We start from the raw sequence: 22,867 nt of genomic DNA, 5'->3' as shown, positions 1-22,867 counted from the left end.
GAAACCATGTTAAAGAGCAGCCTTTCCAGAAAGTGTAAGGATGTCACAGCAACCTGGGTTTATCTTCCCATATTTCTTCCCTGTGACCAAGGGAGTCTCCCAATCATAAAGCCTTTATGTTTCCTGGGGCCATGGACTTCCGAGGGGGACCTGCCATCACAATGTCACTCACCTTCCACAGAATTTTCTGGTATTTAAGCATTAGGCGGATGATGTGGGCCGCGGTATTTGCTAACAGTAATTCTTCATAATCAGAGTGTTTGCTTCTACTAAAGAAAAGGTTTGGTGCCATCACTGTAGAAATATTCCACATACTCATTCGGTTTTTTGATTCATTGGCGATCACTTTATTGAAGAATGTCATGAGGGCCTAAGAAGAAACAGCATTGTGTCATACAACTGTCAACTGTGAAAAGGTGCCCCTGATTGCTATCATTCACTCTATTCCCATTCACTCGGCTGCCAGAGAATTGTTAGAAGCATAGAATGGTTAAATGTACCATGTCTCCTTTGTAACTGGTTAAAAGTACTGAGAATTAATGTGACCAGTATATTCAACTGTCTGCTTCATAAAAATAGCTCCATTTTAATGGATTTATATTGCAGTTTCTGTAACTAAGGTTTGCATTTTCTTTTCTTTTATCCTAAATGAGTTTGAAAAATGTTAAAATTCAGTATAAACCAGGAAGAGAAAATGCTGCAGTTCACACAAAAGGTAGTTTTGTTGTGAAGGAAGAAAAGTAATTCTGAAAAATATCCTTAACTTAAAGCATAACTGTTGAAAACTATTTACCATTTCCTAGGGAAAGGAAAACCCATTTAAACAACATGAGTATCTCATTCCTCAGCCCAAATGTAAACTCAAGTGAAAAACAACAACAAAAAAACATTTACTTTTTGGGTGCTATTTTTCTATGCTTTTCAACTTTGAAATATTCAGCTGTCCAAAAGTAAATGTTTGTGTGCAGTTCTTTTAAGCATGAAAAAAATAATTGATAAAATTTAATTTGCTGAGCTACCAAAGTAGAAATACTTATCAGAACCTTCTGAAATTCACCAAGACAACTGAAATCCCCAAAAGAAGTGCTCTTCGGTTTTCTAAGTTTGAATTCCACTATACAGTATTTGCAATGAGAAAAACAGCACTGAATAGTAGTAATAGTTAACCTTCATTTGAGGGTTTTCTGTGAGCCAGGTGTTAGACTTAGCACTTTATATATATTCACTTGTCATCATTCCAAATCCTGTGAGGTAGATACTATTATTATTTTACAGATGAAGGGATGGAGGTGGAGAGGGGCTGAGCAGCTTTGCCCAGCATCAGTTAATTAAGTAGCAGAGCCAGGATCTGAACCAAGGGAACCAATTCTTCAGCTCGAGTTTTTGACCTCTAACCCGCACCTGCTACAATCTTAGCTCCAGTCACAATTTAGAATAAAAAATGAGAGAAGAGGAGGAGTAGGAGGAGGAGGAGGAAGAGGAGGAGGAGGGTGAGAGAGAGTGTGTGTGTGAGAGAGAGAGAGAGAGGACACATGTGTACAATATCCTCAGGTCCTGTGATGTTCTGGGGGAAACTTTTGTTAGAAATGTATTGAATTATTTGATAATTGCTGTATCCTCAGTTTTATGAAAGGGTAGAGGACATTTTGACTCAGATATTTGATACCAGGTGGATTTTTTCTAATAAAAGAACACTGTGTAGACAAAGCCAAAAACCAGATAATAAATTTTCAGCTTTTGAAAAATTACCAAATTACATTAGAAAAGGACATTTTTATGTCATAGCTGATCCCCCTCTTTGCCTTGAGAATATAATATGACTGACATATATTGTAATTGACATAGATATTTTCACTGTGTAGGAGGAAGGTTCTCATCACACTGAAATGCCTGATAAGAGGCAGCGCTAAGAACCATCTTTGTTTTCAGAATTATGTTTACTGGCCTCAAAATTGCAGTCTCTTTTCAACTCATCATTATCTCAATTTCATTTCAAAGATTCCAAATACCTATTGTGCTTAAAACAAATTTCCTGTTGTATATAGAATGATTGTCCAGAGAGCAAGAGAAACTTTGATTTTTACCAAAATACAGCAAAGGATGAATGTGAAATACAGAAAGAAAAAATGGGGATGAGGAATTATAGAATATGATTCTATCAAATGTTCCATTATATATTCGTGGAGAAATCACTTTTCTGAGTTTCATTTTTCTAATACGTAAAATGACCAAATTCTTTCAGGTGATCTCTAAAATTCTGAAATTGTAGAACTATTTAAATTCAATTACTTTCACAAATTTAAAAATGTGAACATGTTGAAAATATAATTTAAACCAGTGATTTCAAATTCCTCCCCCAGGACACTCATCAGAGTTTTCTTTCCACTTCAGTACACCAGACTAACATGAGTAGCTGAGGACCAGCAATTATAGAGTCTGTTTTACGAGTTACATCATGGTCTGACTGACTTTTGACACTGTTCCACCCAAGCCTTCATCTTCGCCTCTTCTCCTACTCCTAACACCTTGCCCAGTGCCTGACACAAGACAGTCAGTCAACATCTCTGGGATGAAGAGTGAATGAAACTTAAATGTTTAAGAATATACCACCCAGGCATGGTGGCTAACACTTGTAATCCCAGCACTTTGGGACGCTGAGGCAGGAGGATCACTTGAGCCCTGGAGTTTTGAGACCAGCCTGAGCAACACGATGAAACCCTGTCTCTACAAAAAAACAGCTGAGTGTGGTGGCACATGCCCGTAGTTCCAGCTACCTGGAAGGCTGAGATGGGAGAATCACCTGGCCCTGGGAAGTCAATGCTGCAGTGAGCTGTGATCATGCCACTGCACTCTAGCCTGGGTGACAAAGCAAAACTCTGTCTCTAAAAAAAAAAAAAAAGAAAAAAAAGAAGATACCAAGATCCCCACTCTTTCTTGTCTTCCTCAGGAGAAAGGCAGTGGGGACACAGAAAGGCCGTGTGTTTGCAGCACACCCCGGTGGCTCAGTGAGCTGTCACCTCCATTTTCATTTTCCTATATGATCCATGTCCTCTGAGCAATAAGAGCCTCATAACAGATCGGGAGACGGACGGGACATACCTGAGCTGTATCCCTGTTGGCATCAGGCAGCGCCATGACCATGAGGTGTAAGGCTTGAAACTGTACTTTGACATGAGGCCCTCCTAACAAGAAAACAGAAATAGTCATACATCTTCAATAACACTGATGCATCCTGACAGCATTTCTTGCTAGCATCTGGCGGCACAGGAGGGCTCCTGACAGCTTTTGTTGGTAGAGATTCAGGTTTTGTGCCCAGCAATGTAAATTTGTTCATTTGGACAGTGGCCTCCGTCCATCAACTCTCTTTTCCCATCCCATGATGCCATCGTTGAGGCAGGTGGCCCAGGAGATCCTCAGAATAATTCTGGATTTTTATAGCACTTCCTTTTCAAAGTACTTTAGCAGACCTTCCCTTCCTTTAATACTACAAATAGAAGTTAAGCTCCATACAAGAGAAAATAAACCTTGCTTCCATATCATAAGGTAGAAGAGTGTAAGTATCAGGGACACAGATTTAGAACAAGGTTCCAATCCTCGTCTACTATTTAGTTGCCATGTGACCTTGGGCAGGTTATTTAATCCCTGCCGCATTTACTTTATTAACTGTAGAATGGGAATAGTCATCTCACAGGCTGTTATGATTTTAAGTGAGTTAATATATGTAGAGTGTTTAAATCAGTACCTGTACATAGTTATCTTTCTACATGTTTGCTCTTGTTTTTATGATCTGTGACACTTAAGCTAGATCTTCCATGGACACTTAGGGAAGGTGATTTTACTCCTCAATGGTGACACAAGATGGCGCCAGAGGGTTGGCATTTAGACTCAGGGATTCCATCCACAGCCGGATAATCCACGACCAGCTGTGCTGAAAATTTAGAGTACACCAGGGAATCTAGGCTCTCCTTTGGCTCTCTGTATTCTCTTGAAAATGGTGTCTTGGTGGGGAGTTCCTGGAGGAAAGCATTATGTTCCGGAATCCCTGGGGAGTTCTCAAGTTGAAGGAAAATCTATCTATGTCTATTCAACGGTTGGTTGGAAGGCAGTCAGCTGCCGGTGAAGTTAACTGAACTGTTCAGCAGTGGAAACACTTGTGATGAGCTACTAGGTTACCAATGACAAGTGTATACAACCAAGTCATATAGGGGGAGAGAGAGGATCATATTGTTGAAGCAAAAGCCACGTGTGGATTTGTAGATACTTTTATCAAATTTATAATAACACAGGTCCAGAATGTTACTGAAAACGGCAAATATACATTGATGTGGGTTTGCCTGAATAATAGAAACTTTAAGAGCAAGTCTCAGTGCAAAGTGTTTAGGGGCAGGTAAGACATTATGTTAGTGCATAAACTGCAGGCTGAGGACTGTCTGTAATTTTCCAATGCAATTTAAAAAAACAAAAACCATCTGGGGAAAAAGACCAAGAGATGCAAATGTAGGATTAAGACTACTGTTTCCATTAACTTCAGAGAAACTATGAAGCTCCTTTAAGATGAAGTTTAATTTGGCAAATAATCCATTTTCATTTTGCTTAGGAAGCCTGGCCCAACACTGCTTCGTGGTTAATAGTTTTGTATTAATTCATTTAATACATGCCAGTCAAGAGTATTCTCTCTCCTCAGGTCATTACTTCCCCCAGAAAGTTATTAAGCATGTAATGAAAGCATCTGAGGCTTGATTGATGAACTACTAGTCCTTTAATTTTATGGGCAAGTTTGGGGCCAAGTTTGAAAAGAGAAAGTAATAATACTAGTGGAAAAGGCTCTGTGTTCTGAGCTCCATTTGAGGGTATTGAGAGGGACAGCTTAAAAACACACACACACACATACACACACACACACACACACACGCACGCACGCACATGTTCACAGTCCTCTCCTTCAGAAAATCTTGTTACAACTAGAGCTTACTTAGGTGGCAAAAAAGGCCATTATTGACTGCTGGTAGCAGGCCAGAACTTTGGGCTTCCTGCAGGGTTCGCTGGTATCAAATCAACCACCTGCAACATAGTATTTTACACTTTCAAAGTCATATGAAGAAATGTGGACTCCTTTGTGAACTCTTTCAGGTTATTTCTCAGAACCCCTCCCTTCAGTGAAATGTACTGACTGCAGTCAGATAGGCAGCAATGATGATACTGTGTTCAGTAAATGCTGCGCAGAAGATAATCTGTCTTGGAAAATTACGTCACACAGTGCTTTTGAAAATTACAAAGTCATACAGATTAGGTCTTAAGTGAAGTCTTTGGGTAAAAGCACAAAAACCTGCCGGGCGCGGTGGCTCAAGCCTGTAATCCCAGCACTTTGGGAGGCCGAGACGGGTGGATCACAAGGTCAAGTGATCGAGACCATCCTGGTCAACATGGTGAAACCCCGTCTCTACTAAAAATACAAAAAATTAGCTGGGCATGGTGGCGCATGCCTGTAATCCCAGCTACTCAGGAGGCTGAGGCAGGAGAATTGCCTGAACCCAGGAAGCGGAGGTTGCGGTGAGCTGAGATCGCGCCATTGCACTCCAGCCTGGGTAACAACGAGAGCGAAACTCAGTCTCAGAAAAAAAAAAAAAAAAAAAAAAAAAAAGCACAAAAACCCATAAAGTGTATTTTGTAACTGACAGGGAATCATTTGGCATGGTTTGAACATAAGGATTAATTATTTCAGAGGATGAAAACTAATATATTTATATATCTTTCTTAAATATAATTCTCTGAATAGATCTGGAATTAGAGGTTTGAATCGTCCTTGCATAATTCAGAATACCAAACCAAACAAAACAAAAAACCAAATGAGTGATCCAAAGATAAAAGACCCTAATTCCGGTATAAACACCCAAATCTCTGGGTGACCCACAAACTCCCCCATGCGTGCAGGGGATAACACAGCGAAGGACTGAACAACTGAACAGAAATTTGATCTCCTGCCCAAAAGGCCACTGGCAATTCGAGTCCAGTCAAGCAAACTGCCTGTTTAAAAGAGCAACAATAGGAAAAGAAACGAAACAACATTTTTTGGAGAAATGCTTCAGAATCCACAGTCTCCAAACACTATATTCATAATGTTCAGAATAGGCTTTAAACTTACTTGACATACAAAGTAACAGGAAAGTGTAACCCATTCTCAAAGAAGACAGAGCCCAACCCTGAGATAACCCAGGTGTTAGAACTAGCCAGCAAGGATTTTGAAGCAGCTGTTGTAACTGTATTCAATGATGTGAAGGAAAATATAATGAATGAAAAGATAGGTCACTGCAACAGAAAAACAGAAAGTATTTTAAAAGCACCAACTGAAAATTCTAGAACTGAAAAAAATACAATATCTAAAATAAAAAAGGATGAAGGAAATTGGTAGCTCTTCTCTCTTTCTCAGCAAATTTTTCTCATAAAATAAAAACAGTAATCTTACGAAGAAAAGAGATACTGGTAGTGGACAGCATGTGAATTAAAGCTTAGGAAACCACTGCCTTGCCTGCCATATTCTCTTCTTTTAAGACATGAAAGATTATTTTATGAATCTGGTTTAGTTCGAAAATTCAAAGATTTATAACCTACATAATTTTTAGAAAAAATTTTGTCTTACAAGTTAGGATCCATTATTTTCTTTCCTTGTAATGTTAATGATTTTGTAGTTCTGGCCAACCTGCAGAAGGTTGTAAATTGGCAGATACAGACATAACTTGTTAAGTTCACACAACATTTTAAAATTTAAATTAGTGGCTGGACCAATCGTGGTGGCTCACACCTGTAGTCATAGCACTTTGGGAGGCTGAGGTGGGCAGATAACTTGAGGGTAAGAGTTTGAGACCAGCCTGGCCAACATGGTGAAACCCCATCTCTACTAAAAATACAAAAATCAGCCAGGCGTGGTGGTAGGTGCCTGTGATTCCAGCTACTTGAGGCTGAGGCAGGAGAATAGCTTGAACCCTGGGGGCAGAGGTTGCAGTCAGCCAAGATCGCACCACTGCACTCCCACCTGGGCAACAGTGCAAGACCCTGTCTCAAAACAACAGCAGCAGCAACAAAACAGTGGTTGACATTCTCACATTAAGAGTTTCCCCGTTAAAGCCTGGATTTTGCTCTCAATCTGGCACAGCAATCATTCTCGAGAACCAAGCAGTGGCCAATGTCTCTAGACGGGGTATGTCCTCTCGGTTTGGACACAGCCCTTTTTGGTCCACGTAGAATCAACGTTTACTTAGCAGGTTCATACATATTTAGACTTGTGAGCCCTGAACTCCCCAGGTTAATAGTTAAAGCCCCCACTATGTACCCCCATTCTACTTTTCCAAACTTTTCTCTTGTTACATCCTACATGATATTCAACCTTTGTGCTCAAACCATGCCAAATAATTCCCTGTCAATTACAAAATGCACTTTAGAGTTTTTGTGCTTTTACCTATATACTTCACTTAAAGACCTAATCTATATGACTTTATAATTTTCAGAAACATGATGTGACATTGTAATTTTCAGAGACAGATTATCTTCTGTGTTGTATTTATTGCATGCTGCATTATCAGTCCCAGGACCTCAGATTTAAGAAAAGAAGTGATCTCGTATTTTTAATGGATTATCACACACCAGACTCTATTCTAAATGACTTCATTCAATACCCACAGCAGCCCCGACAAGTAATTATTATCTGCAATTTACAGATGTAGTAACTGAGCCTCAGAAGGTTTGACTGCATGGCTAACAGATGGTTGCACAGGAATTTAAATCTCAAGAGCCTGGTCTTTCTGCAAACCCCTCTGCCTTTTAATGATGATAAAACCCTCTAAACCAGGCTTCAGTATATAAGTATGTAAGTAGATGACTGTTTACCATCAAACTTAATATTTCACCAAGCACTGTCAGGGCACAGCAAATCTATGCATGAGCACATTTGATTCAGCATCTCTCTTCTGCTCTCACTTTATTGACCTTATATCTTAGTGCATTCACACTTAAAATCTTCTACCTACTTTCCATTAGACTGATGAAGGCAGGTATATATTCCACAGGGAAGAGAGAGGTGGGTAGTTCTCTGAAAAATGCTTTCAACATTACTGCAGCTTCTCTATGGCACATTTTGTCCCATTTAAATTTATCAGCATTAAACTTGGCATCAAGTTCTTCACGGTATTGCTGTAAATCAAGGAAAACAGTCAGTATTCAATGGGTTTTTACCACCCGACCCCATTTTCCCCTTCAAAAACTGTTCTCATATTTTTGTAAACAGACTGGTAAGGTAATGTCTACTAAGGGTAATTTTTTTCAACATGATTAAGGGAAATAGCTAGTTGAGGATGAATTTTTAAAAACATTTTCTAAAATATTTCTAAAATACTGTTAATCTTGAAATAATTTTCTAATTCTACACAAATGCAGAAGTTCTCCACTCTAATCACAGTTTCATTTCTGTGGTTTTGGCAGAATACTTCTATTCCCCCATGATAAATGCATTGCTAGATTCTGACAAAGTCTCCGTTCCCCCTCTTTTCATAATCCCGTCTGCCACCCTCTCTTCCATCTCTAAATTAGATCAAGAAGGTTTGCCTCTCAGCCGCTTCACATACAGAATGAAAAATAACCCAATAAAGTAACTCTGACCTTGCTGCAACATGCAAACCTATGACATCTTCCTGGAGCAGTGACAGCAAAGCTTTATTCCAAGACAGACACATGTCTTCCACATGTTTGCATGCTTACCCAGTCCTTCGTAAGGTTTGGAGCACTGTACAAATACCTTTAAAAAAATCTCTAAGCCTCCATAAGTTCTACTTGGCTCACAAATCCTACATTATTAACTCATCTGATTATCAATGCCACTCAGGCTTCATGTTTCTTTTCAAAGGCAAACTCATTTTTTACGGTTCCTTTGAACTACAAGGTTTACCTATAATGCCAGCCAGTTATAGTCAGTCTCCCGGCTGACACTAACTACTCCGGAAAGGATACGTAGAAAGGGAACTCTAAAAGCTCTGTTTCTTTAAGGCCTCTGCTTTATTCTCATGAGAAGCCTAATTCTTCTGGCCTTGAGCATACACAGCCAGAGTCAGTGTGCACATCTGACCTTTTCCTAACAAGGATCAGCTCATTAACCAGCCAGATAATCACTCTCTCGGCTCCCAGAGTCTGCAAACTGGAGGACCCTGGCAGCACAAGTTTCTTGCAGAGACATACGTGATTCTGATGTACCCTCTCACCCCTACTGATAACATCAAAAGGAGATTTTCTTCTTTTCCTGGAGAAGCTTTCAATCTTATAGGAATACTTCAGCTAATCAAGAAACCCTTTGGTGATAAACACACTTCACAAAATCTTAAGCATAAAGTTCCTCCTACAATGAAAGAGATAGAGGGGGCTCTGGAAAGAGGAGGATGCATGAGATCCATTCTTTGCCTTCAGGTGTCCTGTAGTCTAGTGAGTGGGACTATTTCATGAGCTGGTACTACTAATTCAGAGTGTTCATGCAATAAAAAAAGTCAGGTACTGGTGCTATGCAGCCAGGAAAGAGAGAAGTCAAACTCTGCTAGGGCCAAGTCTTGAGGGTTACAGGGAAGAGGAAATAGAAGGGAATCCTGCTCAAGCAGTGATACAAATGCCAGCAGACCCAGTGTGTCTGGGGGACTCCAGTTCATTCAGCGTTGCTGGCACATCTAGAGCAAGGAATGAGACTGGAGAGCAGCCACCACCAGTGCTATGGGGACCAGCCTTCACTCTGTAGGCAATGAGGGAGCCTGGAACATCTCTAAGCAAGGGGATGGCAAGGGTAGAATGATCTTTTCTGACATCTAGATGGAAAAATGACTTGGGGGAGTGTGGAGCTTGGCACAGGTCGGGTGGGTGGAAGCAAGAGGCAGGCAAAGAATCCAGTTATCAGGCCGTGGCACCATTTCCAGGGACGGATAACTAGGGACTAATCTGGATAAACAGTTGCAGGATAGAAAGGAGAGGAGGCATTTAAGAAATGCCCAGGAGGGAAAATTCTCAAGAATCAGTGATGGATTGAACATGAGACTCAGAGAGAGAAATAATCATCCAAGATGATTTTCCAAGATGATTTCCACTGATTTGTAATGGGCAGATGGCAGTGCTGTTAATAGGAAAAATACAGGAGGAGGAGTAAGCATTTCCCATCAATTGCCTGGTACCACTGCAGTAAAGCAAAGGAGACACTGTTTTCCAAATGCACAGGAAACCCCAGCGAGAGGAGACGAATTCAAATTTGGTTTCCCCATACCTCTGCCAAAGGGATCTATCTGAATCAGGAATGTGGCCATCCTAACATGTGAGTGGTTCCCAGTCACCTAAGGGGCAACAGGGCACCAGGGTCAAGAGGAGGTGCCACAACCAGATCCTTTAGGCTTTTATCACAACTCTGCAACTGACTAGGATATATGGTCTGTGCCTCAAGCTTCTCACTGTACAATGGTGTATTAAAATGACATTCCCAAGATCAAAACAAATAATATCATGTAGAGCTCACAGGACAGGGCCTGCCATGCTGACAGCACTCAGTAAACACCGCATGGGCTGCTTGCCCCTCCCCCGCTCTCAGGTCTATTCTAACCTGCATCGTCATTGCTATGGGAACCCCATGCGAATGCAGTGTGACTGTCTGGGGAATAATACCGTGTCATCTTGTCTGGATGGCTGGTATAAAGCAACACTGAGAGAAAGAATGTCTTTTTTTGGTTCTGAACAGAGCTGGCATTTCAGTGGTGGTCCCAATGTGAAGCCAAGTCAACCAGGTGTGACTTTACCTTGCGAAAGACAGGGAGCACTTAAGAGGTTCAGAAGTCAGGTTTTTCTGACCCCTGTTACTGAGAGCACTACGAATGGATAAGAAGTCTTGTCATTAAATCTCTCTTCAGCAAAAATGCAACCTGCTTCTATGTCTGAGGTAGTTTTATACAAATGCAAATAACCAGCCTAAATAAGCCAGGTGAGGTAATTATAAAACATTTAGAACAGCCTTGGAATGATTCAAACTAGTCAAAAAAGAAAATCTCGCAGGTCAAACAGTCTGCCTCTTTCCATAAAATATATTCCCCGGTGTTTGGCTCAAATTTCTGTCATTTTTGAAAAGAAAATCATTGCAAACACCAACCAAAGCATTAAATTGGTTCCAAATGAGCCGAGGCCTCAAGTCTGGAACTTGGCTCTGCAGCTGCGTGTTCCCGGTTTGGCTGAAACCAGCAGCTTCCTCCCAGGCTGCTTCCCCCATCAGCCTCCCCAAGTGTTTAAAGCACAAAGCCAGGCCAGACTGTTCACAGTAATGATACACTAGCGGACCACAGGGCTGGTATCAACTTGGCCCAATTCGAGGATAATGATAATGGAGTTTTTAGTAGTTCAGTGGATGAATTACAAAAAAGGAGGTAGTTTAAATTAAAAGTCTGAATAAAGGAGAGGAATAAAAATCACTTTAATGCATCACATTTCAATGCCTTTCTAATGGCAGTGTTGCCCAGTTTCTGTTCACGTGCCCAGATGTCTTTTGCATTGGCTTTCCTGGGGCCCAAACCGTGAAAACATCTGGATTACATTTTCCACTAATAGATGATGGAATAAATAGGCTGAAACTACATAAAACTGGGTGGGGGAGAAAAGACTTTGACCTATATGTGGTTTAGAAATCCAGGTGCCTATAAGAACATTCTGAAGGAATGATTTGCCTTCCAGGAGCATTTTTCAGTAGCGTATTAGCCAAAGAAAAGCAACCGCTCCTATAATGCTAACTCTGTGCACGCAGGAAATGTCCTGTAATGTGTTCTCCTTTGGATGGTTTAAAAATAGGACATTTAAATCATATCCATTATGCACTTTATATACCCATGCTCGTGTGTGCGCCTGCGCACGCGTGTGCGCACGCACACGCACACACGTGCACACACACACACACACAGAGGAACCAGTAAGAATATGTGCAAATACAGTTTCCCAATCATGGAGGGAGGTTTCAAGAGATGGACTCTGTTTCTTTCATTTTGGTTCTCTGACTCTGTAGATACAACCAAAGATTGAACTGAAATAAGTAATGGTTTTCATCCTTAGATGCAGTATACATTTGTTCAGAAGTGTATGTAAGAACCAAACGCATGAGAAATGGAGACAAAAGGCAGACTGAATTTAGAAAGCATAAGCCTGAAGGAACCGTTGGGCATTTCCCTGCCTTCCACAAGAGCTTGTGCCAGCATTCAGCCAACTCCACTCTCAGGGAAGTCGTAACTCCTCAGCATGCCCAGAGCCCTGATGCCCTGGTGCCCTGCTCTGACTCCCTTCATGGGAAAACTTGCCCTCTTCTGCAAAAGCCCAGGTAGCAGACTCTCGCAGCTGCTGGCCCCTTCTGGATGTGGCTCAGCCATATTTTCCACGGGATGCCCCAGCCCAGGATAGGGTGAGGCAAGGGTACTAGGGCCTGGCCGATTCTTCGCAGCACGTGCCTCCTCCGTGGTGAGGAACTGTCAGACCTGCACTGTTGTCGGGGCCTCACCCTGGTCAATCCTGATTCCTGCCCCTTTCATCCTTCAGGAGCACTACCACCATGACGCTACTCTGCTCCTCACCCATCTCAGCATCGGCTTTCTGGAGAGTCCAATAGACACAGCATATCTATTCTCAGTTTCCTGTTAGAAAAACCTCTCATCACACTCCTATATAAAAACTCTGAGACTGATACAAATAGAATTTCCCAAAACACGTACCAAAATGAATTAATGAAGAGATGCTGTTTTGCCTCTAAAAATTTCCTTTTGATAAACATTACCACATTTGTTTTCCCCTACCCCTGGGACTGTTTGCTCAGGGATCCATCTTTTCAAACTGCTCAGTTTTTCAGGTCTGCAAGCCAGGGAGCGAGCCAGCTGCAGGAATGAACCCCATGGTGTACGCCTACCCGCAGACACAGTGTGATGTTTCGGTGCATTTTTATGACAAAAGCTTTTCTTCTCTACTAATCCTTTACTTTATTGTACTGTAGAGTTTGCCACCTCATGGAATTAAGAAAGCAGAGGATCAAGATTCACACTGAACAGCTGGTTTTAGATGTGGATGTTCACATTACCGTAAGTGGAACTGGGTTTTGGAACTGCTGAGTGAGTCATCTAGTGGTGACAGCCATTGCTACAAATTACTGTAACAACTTTCACCGAAGGGACAGCCAAACAATGTTTAAGGCAACGAATGATGGAAATAAAGGCTCAGATAACATTGGCTTAGTGAATTCCAGGACGGAGAGGACACAAGACACTAAGGTGTTTAGCCTCCAAAACAGTGAGGAGACGGTTCAACTTTTCCAAACTAAAGACAAGCGGCAGTTTCTGAAGGTGAATTGATGTGCAGCTTCACTGCTGTTTTTGTTTTTTTAATGTTGCTGTTTGGATTTTTAAATTTCTGGATCATGAAAAAACTCTGGAACAAACATTTTACCACAGGTACCAAGGAATACTAGGAAGAACCAGGCGATAATACTGAATAAACCACAAAGCGCTGTATACCCAGTGCTTGTGTGAACTGGATCTAGCCAGCTTAGAACACTACCTAGGAAGAGGCCACATGTTCAATACCTTGACTTTAGCAGTACATCCCGAAAGTCGAAAAATTCCTTCAGATTCCAGACCCGATTCCTCGACTTTCTCAAAAAACTAGAAAGCAATGATACAGTACAAGAGTAAGTACCTCTATGTGATTACAAACATCTAAAATAATAACAGCGATGACATGAATCGATAAGTTACCAAGCATACATATGTGCCTGGCACTTGAATGCTTTGTTAAATGTTCACAGCCATCCTATGATGTCACGTTATTCTCCAATATGCAAATGAGAAAATACAGATTTATAGTAGTTACACAGCTCTCCTAAGATCAGCCTCGTTTAAGTAATGGCAACAACCCAAGTTCATGCTGTTAACTGCTCTAAAATGATATATGCCTCTTACCCATTTTTAAGATCTGATTCCTCCAACTCTTTCTGCAGATTGATCAGTAATAAAAGATTCTAAATCTATTGTCATTGGTTGTAATCACTCTGACTAAGAAACTGCAGGAATTCTAGATGTCTGACCAAAGAGTTTAGATGAGGTAACGATTTTATGAGTTCTTGCGATGGGGATGGGTGTTAAAAAAAGTAATAAACACTACCATTTATTGTGCATTTATTATGTGTAAAATCTTATTCTCAGTTCTTTACCTACATTAACTCATTTAATCATCACAATAACCCTATGAAGTAGGTAGGATCATTACCCCTGTTCTACTGCTGAGGAGACTAACTGAAACAGTTCAGTTCACTGTAAGAACACAGCTCATAGTGTATCTCTGGCAAGGAAAATAACTTGGCCAAGTTTGCCCAGTAAGAAGGGGATCCAGCATCTCTGCTATTTTCCTTTCAAGAAATGATGGTGGATGGTGCCTGGAACTAAGGTAATTCTCTTAGGTATGAAGATAAATAGATTTAGGAAGAAGAAACATGTCTGTAAGAAAAGCCTCTCTTGCAGGAGTGGGAAAACAGTATCTTGAGGTGTCATAACGAGGAACACTTAAACATCCAGCACTACTACAGCTAACATGCTGCTAACATGATAGAAATCCAGATCTAGTTTAACTAGCATTTATTGAGTACTTTCTACGTGCTAAGTTCTATGCTAAATTTTTGTACTTACACAGTATTATAAACTTCTGTGCCGAAATGTCTGTCTTTGATTTTGATGAATATTTCAAACTCTATCTTTTATATACAGGGCAAAGAAAATTCTGGTTTTAACTCAATGAAGGAAAGAACATCTCAGAGTCACCATAGACTCTGGACTTTGCTATTTGCTGAGCTCCTTTTCCCATCCCACCTCTCACTCACTGTGTGTCTTGGGTAAGTTATCTCACTCTCCTATTCATCAGCTGCCTCATCAGTAAAAGGGCAATGGTAACACCAGCCTCCTTGGGCTGCTCCGTGCTGACTGGACGTGATATGTCGTGAACAGCATCGGCACAGCCCTGCCGAGGGAAGTCGCCCACAGAGGGCTCCTGTGGACAAAGGTGCTGCCTGTGTCCTCTGGCCATCTGGGTGCCATCCTCCCAGCCAGTCACCTGACTGGAGAAGTATCTCAATTTGAGACACTGATAGTAAAATATAGGAAGCTCAACAAATGACGTACAAATGTCAGTGTCAGGTAGGTATGTGTTTCCTTTAAAATACCATTTAAAAACTTGAGTTAAAATTCAACAAGATTTGTGTTAGGGACTAGGAATTTTAATTGTGCCACTGGATGTCATTGTTGAATAAACGCACACTCAGGTAAAAACTGGTATAAATTGTTGGCTATGAAACAACACTACTTAAAAGCAAATCAAGGCCAGGTGCGGTGGCTCAAGCCTGTAATCCCAGCACTTTGGGAGGCCGAGGCGGGTGGATCACGAGGTCGAGAGATCGAGACCAACCTGGTCAACATGGTGAAACCCCGTCTCTACTAAAAATACAAAAAATGAGCTGGGCATGGTGGCACGTGCCTGTAATCCCAGCCACTCAGGAGGCTGAGGCAGGAGAATTGCCTGAACCCAGGAGGTGGAGGTTGCGGTGGGCCGAGATCGCGCCATTGCACTCCAGCCTGGGTAACAAGAGCGAAACTCCGTCTCAAAAAAAAAAAAAAAACAAATCAGGTATTCAGCAACAATAGTCACAGAGATATCAGCATTTTATAGTTCAGATAATATCATTTCCAAAACCCCTTCCACAAAATTAATGCTTTTTGTCTAAATGTATCCTATCTGCCCAGTCACAATGGAAAGTGACCAGAACATGCTGGTTTTTATACTTTATTAAACTCTGTTTGGAAAATTGATAAAATGATTACACATATACATATGTTTAAAACCTAGCCTATTAAAAAAAAAAACCCAGCCTATATTTCAGAAAATACTTTTATATTTATATATGCATCATTAATAATTAATGTTCAACTTTATCTAGACAGAATAATCAAATAAATACACACACAAATACATTCATATGCACAAATAGCATTTGAAAATATATTGGAAAAAATGTAACCGTTTGTGCTCTGGGTCAGAGTATCTGTGTCCATCACCACAGTCTGGGCACCGTGGGCCATTGTGCGGTATATGGAATAAAGCTGAAATCACCAGCGGCCTGAGTCCTAATAAGGCATTAGTGTCTTTAAATCTAAAAGAAAATTTATCTGTGTATTTAAAAAGTACCAAACCATAAGCACGAGCTCTGTGAATCCTCCTTTCATTTGCCTGCTACTCACTTTTTGTAACACCAGGGGAACTTTCACTCCGGGGTCTTTCTTTCGGTCACTGTCCAGGAGGACTGCAAGCGGAACTCCAAAAATCCCATTGTCTTCATGGTGAGACAGTAAAGGGGGAAATAAAAAAGAATCAGCAAAGCACTATCTTATTCCACTGTGTCAAAGTGTTAAGGCCAGAAGCAATCAGTCTTGTTAGTTACCTCGTCCTTTTACTTTCTCTGTTTTGTTTCTTTTCAGTTGAATTCCAAAGGCATCAAAAAAGGCTGTCAATTCAATTAGAGAGAGATGGCGGATTTTCTTCATGTCTTCAGCAGACAGATCTCCTGCTTCAGTTAAGCCAAATCTGGTTTTCTGAACAATGAATTTCTAAAACACACGGTGAAGATATTTATTTTTTATGGCAAAGGAAAATTATTATACATTCACTCAAATGCCACCCAGACACTCTAAATCTATGCAGCAGAACATGCTATTTGCAAAACATCTCTAAGGAGCATGCTGCATCCTGGAAATATGAATATGTGATTCAGAACATTTGCAGATCACTACTGTGCTAATTAGAAGCAAAACAGCAGTCTAAAGCATATGATAACATTGCTATTGCAACTGTGGAAACTGCCTTCTTTATAAGGAACACCTGACAGTGTCAAGCAACATACATGTCAGGCAACAGGAATGCATACACCATGGCTCTTAATTGGAATTACATGTGACACACACATACCAGGCAATACACTTAGGTATATCCCAGGAGAGCTCTAAACATATGTGTTTTTTTTCTCTTCTTGGAAAGTCAGTCTTTAAATCGGGGTTTATCTATCCCATACTGCACAATTAAGAGACTCTTAGTAATCTCCCAGTTTAAATGATTACACCTGCTTGCTGAGACAACAGTTATTCTACCATAAAAATCAAATTTAAATGATTCCAAATTCTTAAAGCAAAATCCAGAGAATGTACAAATAATTCTTCTATCATTTTGAACAGAGATAATGACACATTCTCTATTTTCACACTAAGAAACAAACGACACTAAAACAACAACAGCAGCAAATACTTAACAATCTGGAAATACCGTGAAGAATGTAGGCGGCAAGACCTTTTAGAAGCAAAAGATAGTTCTTATATAATATACACAGGTTCACTTTGCCCTCAGAAAGAGTAGTATTGAAAAAGTGCCAAAGTAAATTTAAAAATCCCATAGGTTCAATTACAAACACTTAAATTTAAATCATAAAGCTTTATGTTCACATTTTCCGTAAGAATTGCCTAAATTGAAGCTTCTTTGGGGTATTCAAACAATCTACTCTTTATTCATTATTCATTCAATAATTGCTCCTTGGAACCCCAAATATTTAAAAATAAAATGTAGGATGTGGTTTGAGGAATGCCTTGTGCTATTAAATGCTTAGCTAGTTTACCTTCTTTCTGAGGCTAAGTCCTCATGTAACAGTAACACATAACAACAATATAAACAAAAGTTGCAATTACGTATTGAGCAACTACTATGTGCTAAATCCTATGCAAAGTTCGTCATGGGAAGGGCCAAACCTCAGAAGGAGCTGGCCTCGATGAGGAGATGCTGAGCCAGAATCCTCTCTTGGCGGCCTCTCTTTAATATAAGGAAAGGTTCCCTGTGAAAGCAGAGTCCTGTAGGCTTCTCTTTTCCCTAGATCACTACAATTGCTCTCTAACCTGGAGACTGCTTGGAGACCAGGAAAGGTTGTGAAGTTGGACACATTTACTTTCAAATCCTATTTCTGCTTCCCACTAGCTGTGGGCTTTGGATATGTTACTTAGCTTCCCTGGGTCTCTTTCCTCAGCTGTAAAATCACAAGGGTCTACCTTACATTATTAATAAAATACCTAGTACAGTGTCAGGCCCGTAGAAGGCACTCAGTGAGTCCTAGGGTTCTTCCCTTCCTCTTCCTCTCCTCTGTCATGGGATGGCTGTTTGGGAATGTTCCAAGTCACCTGGTACAAAAAGTCTGTTTCTAGATGACTCATTCCCCCAGCTCTGAAAACTGCCTGGGCCCTGCTCATCGTGCCTCTGACCCTGATCAGCACAGAGTATTCAGGACTCCACATGATAAACTTTTCCACATGCAGTAGTTGAATGGCAAATAGGCCAACGTAATATAGTTCTCTATCAGGCTTCCTAGACATAACATTCTGGATGTAAATAAAGAGACTTTGAGGGTAACAAAGTATGCAGCCATCTTTGCCCGTCGTGTAATAATAGAAGTCTTGAATTGGTTTTGATATGTTTTTGTTGTCTGTCCCATGAGTTTTCACTTCTTATGACTGTGACTTTTTGCAGTACCCTTTTCTGATATGTGGCTTATAGAGGCAGAAGTGTGTAAAGTTAAGGTCTGGATTGATGCATAAGTAAACAAAGAATATCAAGTGCAAGAAAACTCACAGGTAGAACCCTATTTCATTTGTAAAGCAGTATTCCAGCACACAGCCTCACAACTTTTCCTCAACACAGGAGCGCCAGGGACAGCCAAGCAGGCTGTGCACTGCCCAACAAACGGTGCCCAAATGACACCCCAAATGGCGGTGTGAACACTGATGCCTGGCCTCCCGAAACCCCCTGTGCACATAGAGAGATATTTAAAAAGAGAAATCTTAGTTTTGTTCCATGAAGAAGTCACAGAAAATTCCTGGAATAATCATGAGAGGTTTTGCTTACAGTTAAAACATAGTCTTCTTTCTTAATCTCTGATTTCTTGAGTTTATTTCTTTTTAGAGCCTCCGTAACCATTTCTGAATAAGACACTTCAAATGACAGCTCTTCAGCCTCTGGTGGAATGTTCTTTACCAGATAATCATCATCTGAAGATAAAATGGAGACTATTTAATGTGCCATTTAATCAATCAATACTATTTGCTATGAAATACATTCAAAATATTTACAAGTAAACCCATAAGCATGTTAGAGTGTTTATATGCAAGAAAAAGCAGCAGACTCACCCCGAGGAGTTCAGTGAAATAATGATGTAGCATCACAGACCTCCATATGGTCATATGTCTATCAACATTGTCCAAACAAACAATTTAACCTGAGTTGATTTGTACATCTCATGAAAGTTGCTGAGGATTATTTTAAGAAGTCCAAAATAGAGTATTTATACATATTCTTATGATATTAAAATTAAGCTCATCTAGAACTAATGTCACTATTACAGGTAACCAGAAGCTTGAAGGAGAGGAAGAAAGGGTGGAATGTGCTGGAATTCTTCTCTACGTTTACTCCTTGTTTCTCCCCTCACCTGTGGAATATCTATTGAGGTTTGTTCAAATTCAGTTTGTCTTTCACAGCTAAATGTGTTTAGGCAAATTAATTAGAATTTCTGTTATTTATTATTGGATACCCGACTTTGTGTGACATACATTAAGAAAAAGGCTGAATGCGTTATAAGTAGTACCCCTTAAAAATGCTTTTCTCAGGCCGGGCGCGGTGGCTCAAGCCTGTAATCCCAGCACTTTGGGAGGCCGAGGCGGGTGGATCACGAGGTCGAGAGATCGAGACCATCCTGGTCAACATGGTGAAACCCCGTCTCTACTAAAAATACAAAAAAATTAGCTGGGCATGGTGGCACGTGCCTGTAATCCCAGCTACTCAGGAAGCTGAGGCAGGAGAATTGCCTGAACCCAGGAGGCAGAGGTTGCGGTGAGCTGAGATCGCGCCATTGTACTCCAGCCTGGGTAACAAGAGCGAAACTCCATCTCAAAAAAAAAAAAAAAATGCTTTTCTCAAGCTAATTTGAAACTTAAGACAAAAGATTTATTGAGCAAAAACAAGTGAATCCATAAATCACTTTAGCAATCCTAACCTGATTTCTGATTAAGATTTCAGCTTGTCATCTGCTTTCACTGCCTGGCAAAACTGTTCATATGCAAGGTGAATAATTATTTTATTATGAAATGAACTCATTCTCTTTTGCCCTCTGTGGTAGGCACTGACTAGAGGACTACCAAGTGGAACAAAAGGAACAAAAGGCAGAATAAAGAAAACTTAGTTAATTTTACATTAAAATTAGGTGGGGAAATTTATAAGTCAATAGATATAAAAATTCCGAGTAGTGATGCTAATTGAAAACACAGTAATAAATGAGTGCAGCAAGAACTTAGAAAATGGCAAAGGGACGCCAGGTGCTGGGGCTCACGCCTGGAATCCCGGCACTTTAGGAGGCTGAGGAAGGTAGGTCACCTGAGGTCGGGAGTTCGAGACCAGCCTGGCCAACATGCAGAAACCCTATCTCTACTAAAAATACAAAAATTAGCCTGGCATGGGAGCAGGCACCTGTAATTCCAGCTACTTGAGAGGCTCAGGCAGGAGAATCACTTGAACCTGGGAGGCAGAGGTTGCAGTGAGCTGAGATCGCACCACTGCACTCCAGCCTGAGTGATGAGAGTGAAACTGACTCAAAAAAGAAAATGGCAAAGGGAGAGCTATGATGCTCAATTGTTACACAGGGGCTTGCATTCAAAATAGGAAGACGCAAATATAACTTCCTAAGGATCTATGAAGAGAATCTTTGGAGAGCAGCGATTAAACAGGCCAATGCTCCAAACCACAGGACCACTCCTCATCGATGGCTAGCATTTAGTGGCGTGACTTCAACTAAGTCACAGTATGGCAACCAATAGCAAGTCCCTTCATTTTTATTTTTATTTTTTTCTTATCAGCTTTATTGAGATACACTTCACACGTCATTCGATTCACCCATTTAAAGTATACCTGCCAATGGTTTTTAGCACGTTCAGAGTGGTACAACCATCGTAATGATCAATTTTAGAACATTTTCGTCACCTCAACATCTTTGATTTTTGAAGCCAATGCTGAAAAAAGCACAGGCTCCATTATTTACAAAAAGAATGCACATATTTTGGGAAAAACTGGGAAATCACAGAAGTATGTCCAAACGGGGGCCTATTTCCTACCAGGAGGAACCAAGATTCCATACTGCGCCCCTCAAGGGAGCTCACGTCTCAGATGGAAGAGGTCCAGGTAAAGGCCTCCCCGGCAACCCGCTCTGGAGCTGCCTAGGCCTGAGCAGTAATTAGGGATCCTCAGAAGTGCCTACTTCCTGGCCTACCTGAAACGGTGGAGCAGACCACATCACTTGCGAAACAGCCTTTAAAGCAAAGACACTACCCACGTGAGGAGTTTCTAAAGGATGAGGTGGTCGTGAAGGAGGAAAAGATTCTGCTTCCAATCTGGCTCAATTAATTTTGTCTCGTATGACAGAATGGAGTGTTTGGAGGTGGGTGGGAGGAGTGAGTGTTGGAAGTGACAGAATCACAATGGGGAGAAAAGCGCACTTCTATTTTGCTCTTAGAAATTCACTGCTAACTGTACTGAGTGCCAGAACAAAAGCGAGAAGACACAGCTGAAGTTCAATGGGAGGCATGCCGCTCACCATTCATCGAATTCTGAACTGGCTGTCCAGGCTCCGGTGATCCATTGGAATGAACTGGTAGGTCCGGAATGGTCTCGAGTAGAGCCTGCCAAGCCAAGGAAGATGAACACAAAACATTTTACTATAAATACAGTCCACCCCACATTTCAGTCTAACTTATGTTCTGCAGTATACAAGAGTTATTTTCACAAAAAAAGCCATTCTTGATTTGGCAAAGGCCCTGCATCTGATCGCCTGTTTCTGCATTCTGTTCGGATGTGTGCAGCTTACACTGGTTTCACAAAAGTGTACAATGTAAGGGCCACATAACTGCTTTCTTAGCTCTCAAATATTTGCTGCTTCTACCTTTGCTAAGAGGTAGAAATTATGATGCCTGATGTCACGTAATTTGATAATTATAATATCATTTGTTAATTAATCTTCATGCATTTTGGCCTTATTTATATTAATTATATTATGTTAATATAACATTAACATATCAATTCCCCTCACAGCAAAATACACAGTGATAGTAACTAACAAAATATTAAGTATCTTTTCTAATTCAATTTCCCTTCTTAATTAATTTGGTACTTTTAAAATTGAAATCCTGCCAGAGCACTGAACTCCCCTGCAGTACTATCAGAAGTTGGAATCTATTCTTATAAAGGCCTGTGAAGCAAGCTACTGCCTAGGTCTGGATGAGTATCAGTAAAAATTGACACACAAATCCTATCAAAAACATTTACAAGCAGATCCTACAAATTTTAATATGAGAGTTATCTGTGAATATGTGTGATAGTGAAATCTGCTACGCCATCAAGAATCTTTTATATGCTATTCACACATAAAATGTTTTCCCCCAGAGCCTTATGTTTTTTTTAATTCTTGTATTTATTTAGCAATAACTGAACACTTGCTTCATGAAAGAACTTTTATCATGTACTACAAGTTGCACAAAGGAGTCTGGAATTTTGAGCCTCATGATCTCCCTTTATTCCCATTTATTTCAAAAAAGTTGATACAATTATAATTGTGTAAATGGCATATGAATAGATGTCCAATTATTAAACATAGATGCCCAATTACTGTAATTGGTGGAAGAATGACAAATGAAAAAATGTCTAGGTTCATGTAGGTTCATTGTCC

General features: G+C 40.6%; 1 protein-coding gene across 4 annotated transcripts in view; it reads right to left on the bottom strand.

Moving 5' to 3' along the window:
* ARHGAP28 (Rho GTPase activating protein 28) overlaps window positions 1-22,867 on the bottom strand; it is a 189,626-nt gene that overhangs the window by 28,423 nt on the left and 138,336 nt on the right. For all 4 annotated transcript variants that reach the window (XM_010335561.3, XM_003924830.4, XM_010335562.3 and 1 more), the window contains 8 exons: window positions 21,740-21,824; window positions 19,006-19,148; window positions 16,511-16,676; window positions 16,311-16,402; window positions 13,611-13,688; window positions 8,022-8,184; window positions 3,100-3,182; window positions 173-370 (listed from right to left, as the gene is read on the bottom strand). In XM_010335561.3, the coding sequence (XP_010333863.2) occupies window positions 173-370; window positions 3,100-3,182; window positions 8,022-8,184; window positions 13,611-13,688; window positions 16,311-16,402; window positions 16,511-16,676; window positions 19,006-19,148; window positions 21,740-21,824 (1,008 nt within the window). The remainder of the gene's footprint in view (window positions 1-172; window positions 371-3,099; window positions 3,183-8,021; window positions 8,185-13,610; window positions 13,689-16,310; window positions 16,403-16,510; window positions 16,677-19,005; window positions 19,149-21,739; window positions 21,825-22,867) is intronic.

The sequence above is a fragment of the Saimiri boliviensis genome, chromosome 13 (genome assembly GCF_048565385.1).
Source record: "Saimiri boliviensis isolate mSaiBol1 chromosome 13, mSaiBol1.pri, whole genome shotgun sequence".
NCBI classification, from domain to species: Eukaryota; Metazoa; Chordata; class Mammalia; order Primates; family Cebidae; genus Saimiri; species Saimiri boliviensis.
The sequence above is the reverse complement of the archived record's forward strand: the minus strand, read 5'-3'. Positions and strand labels throughout refer to the sequence as shown.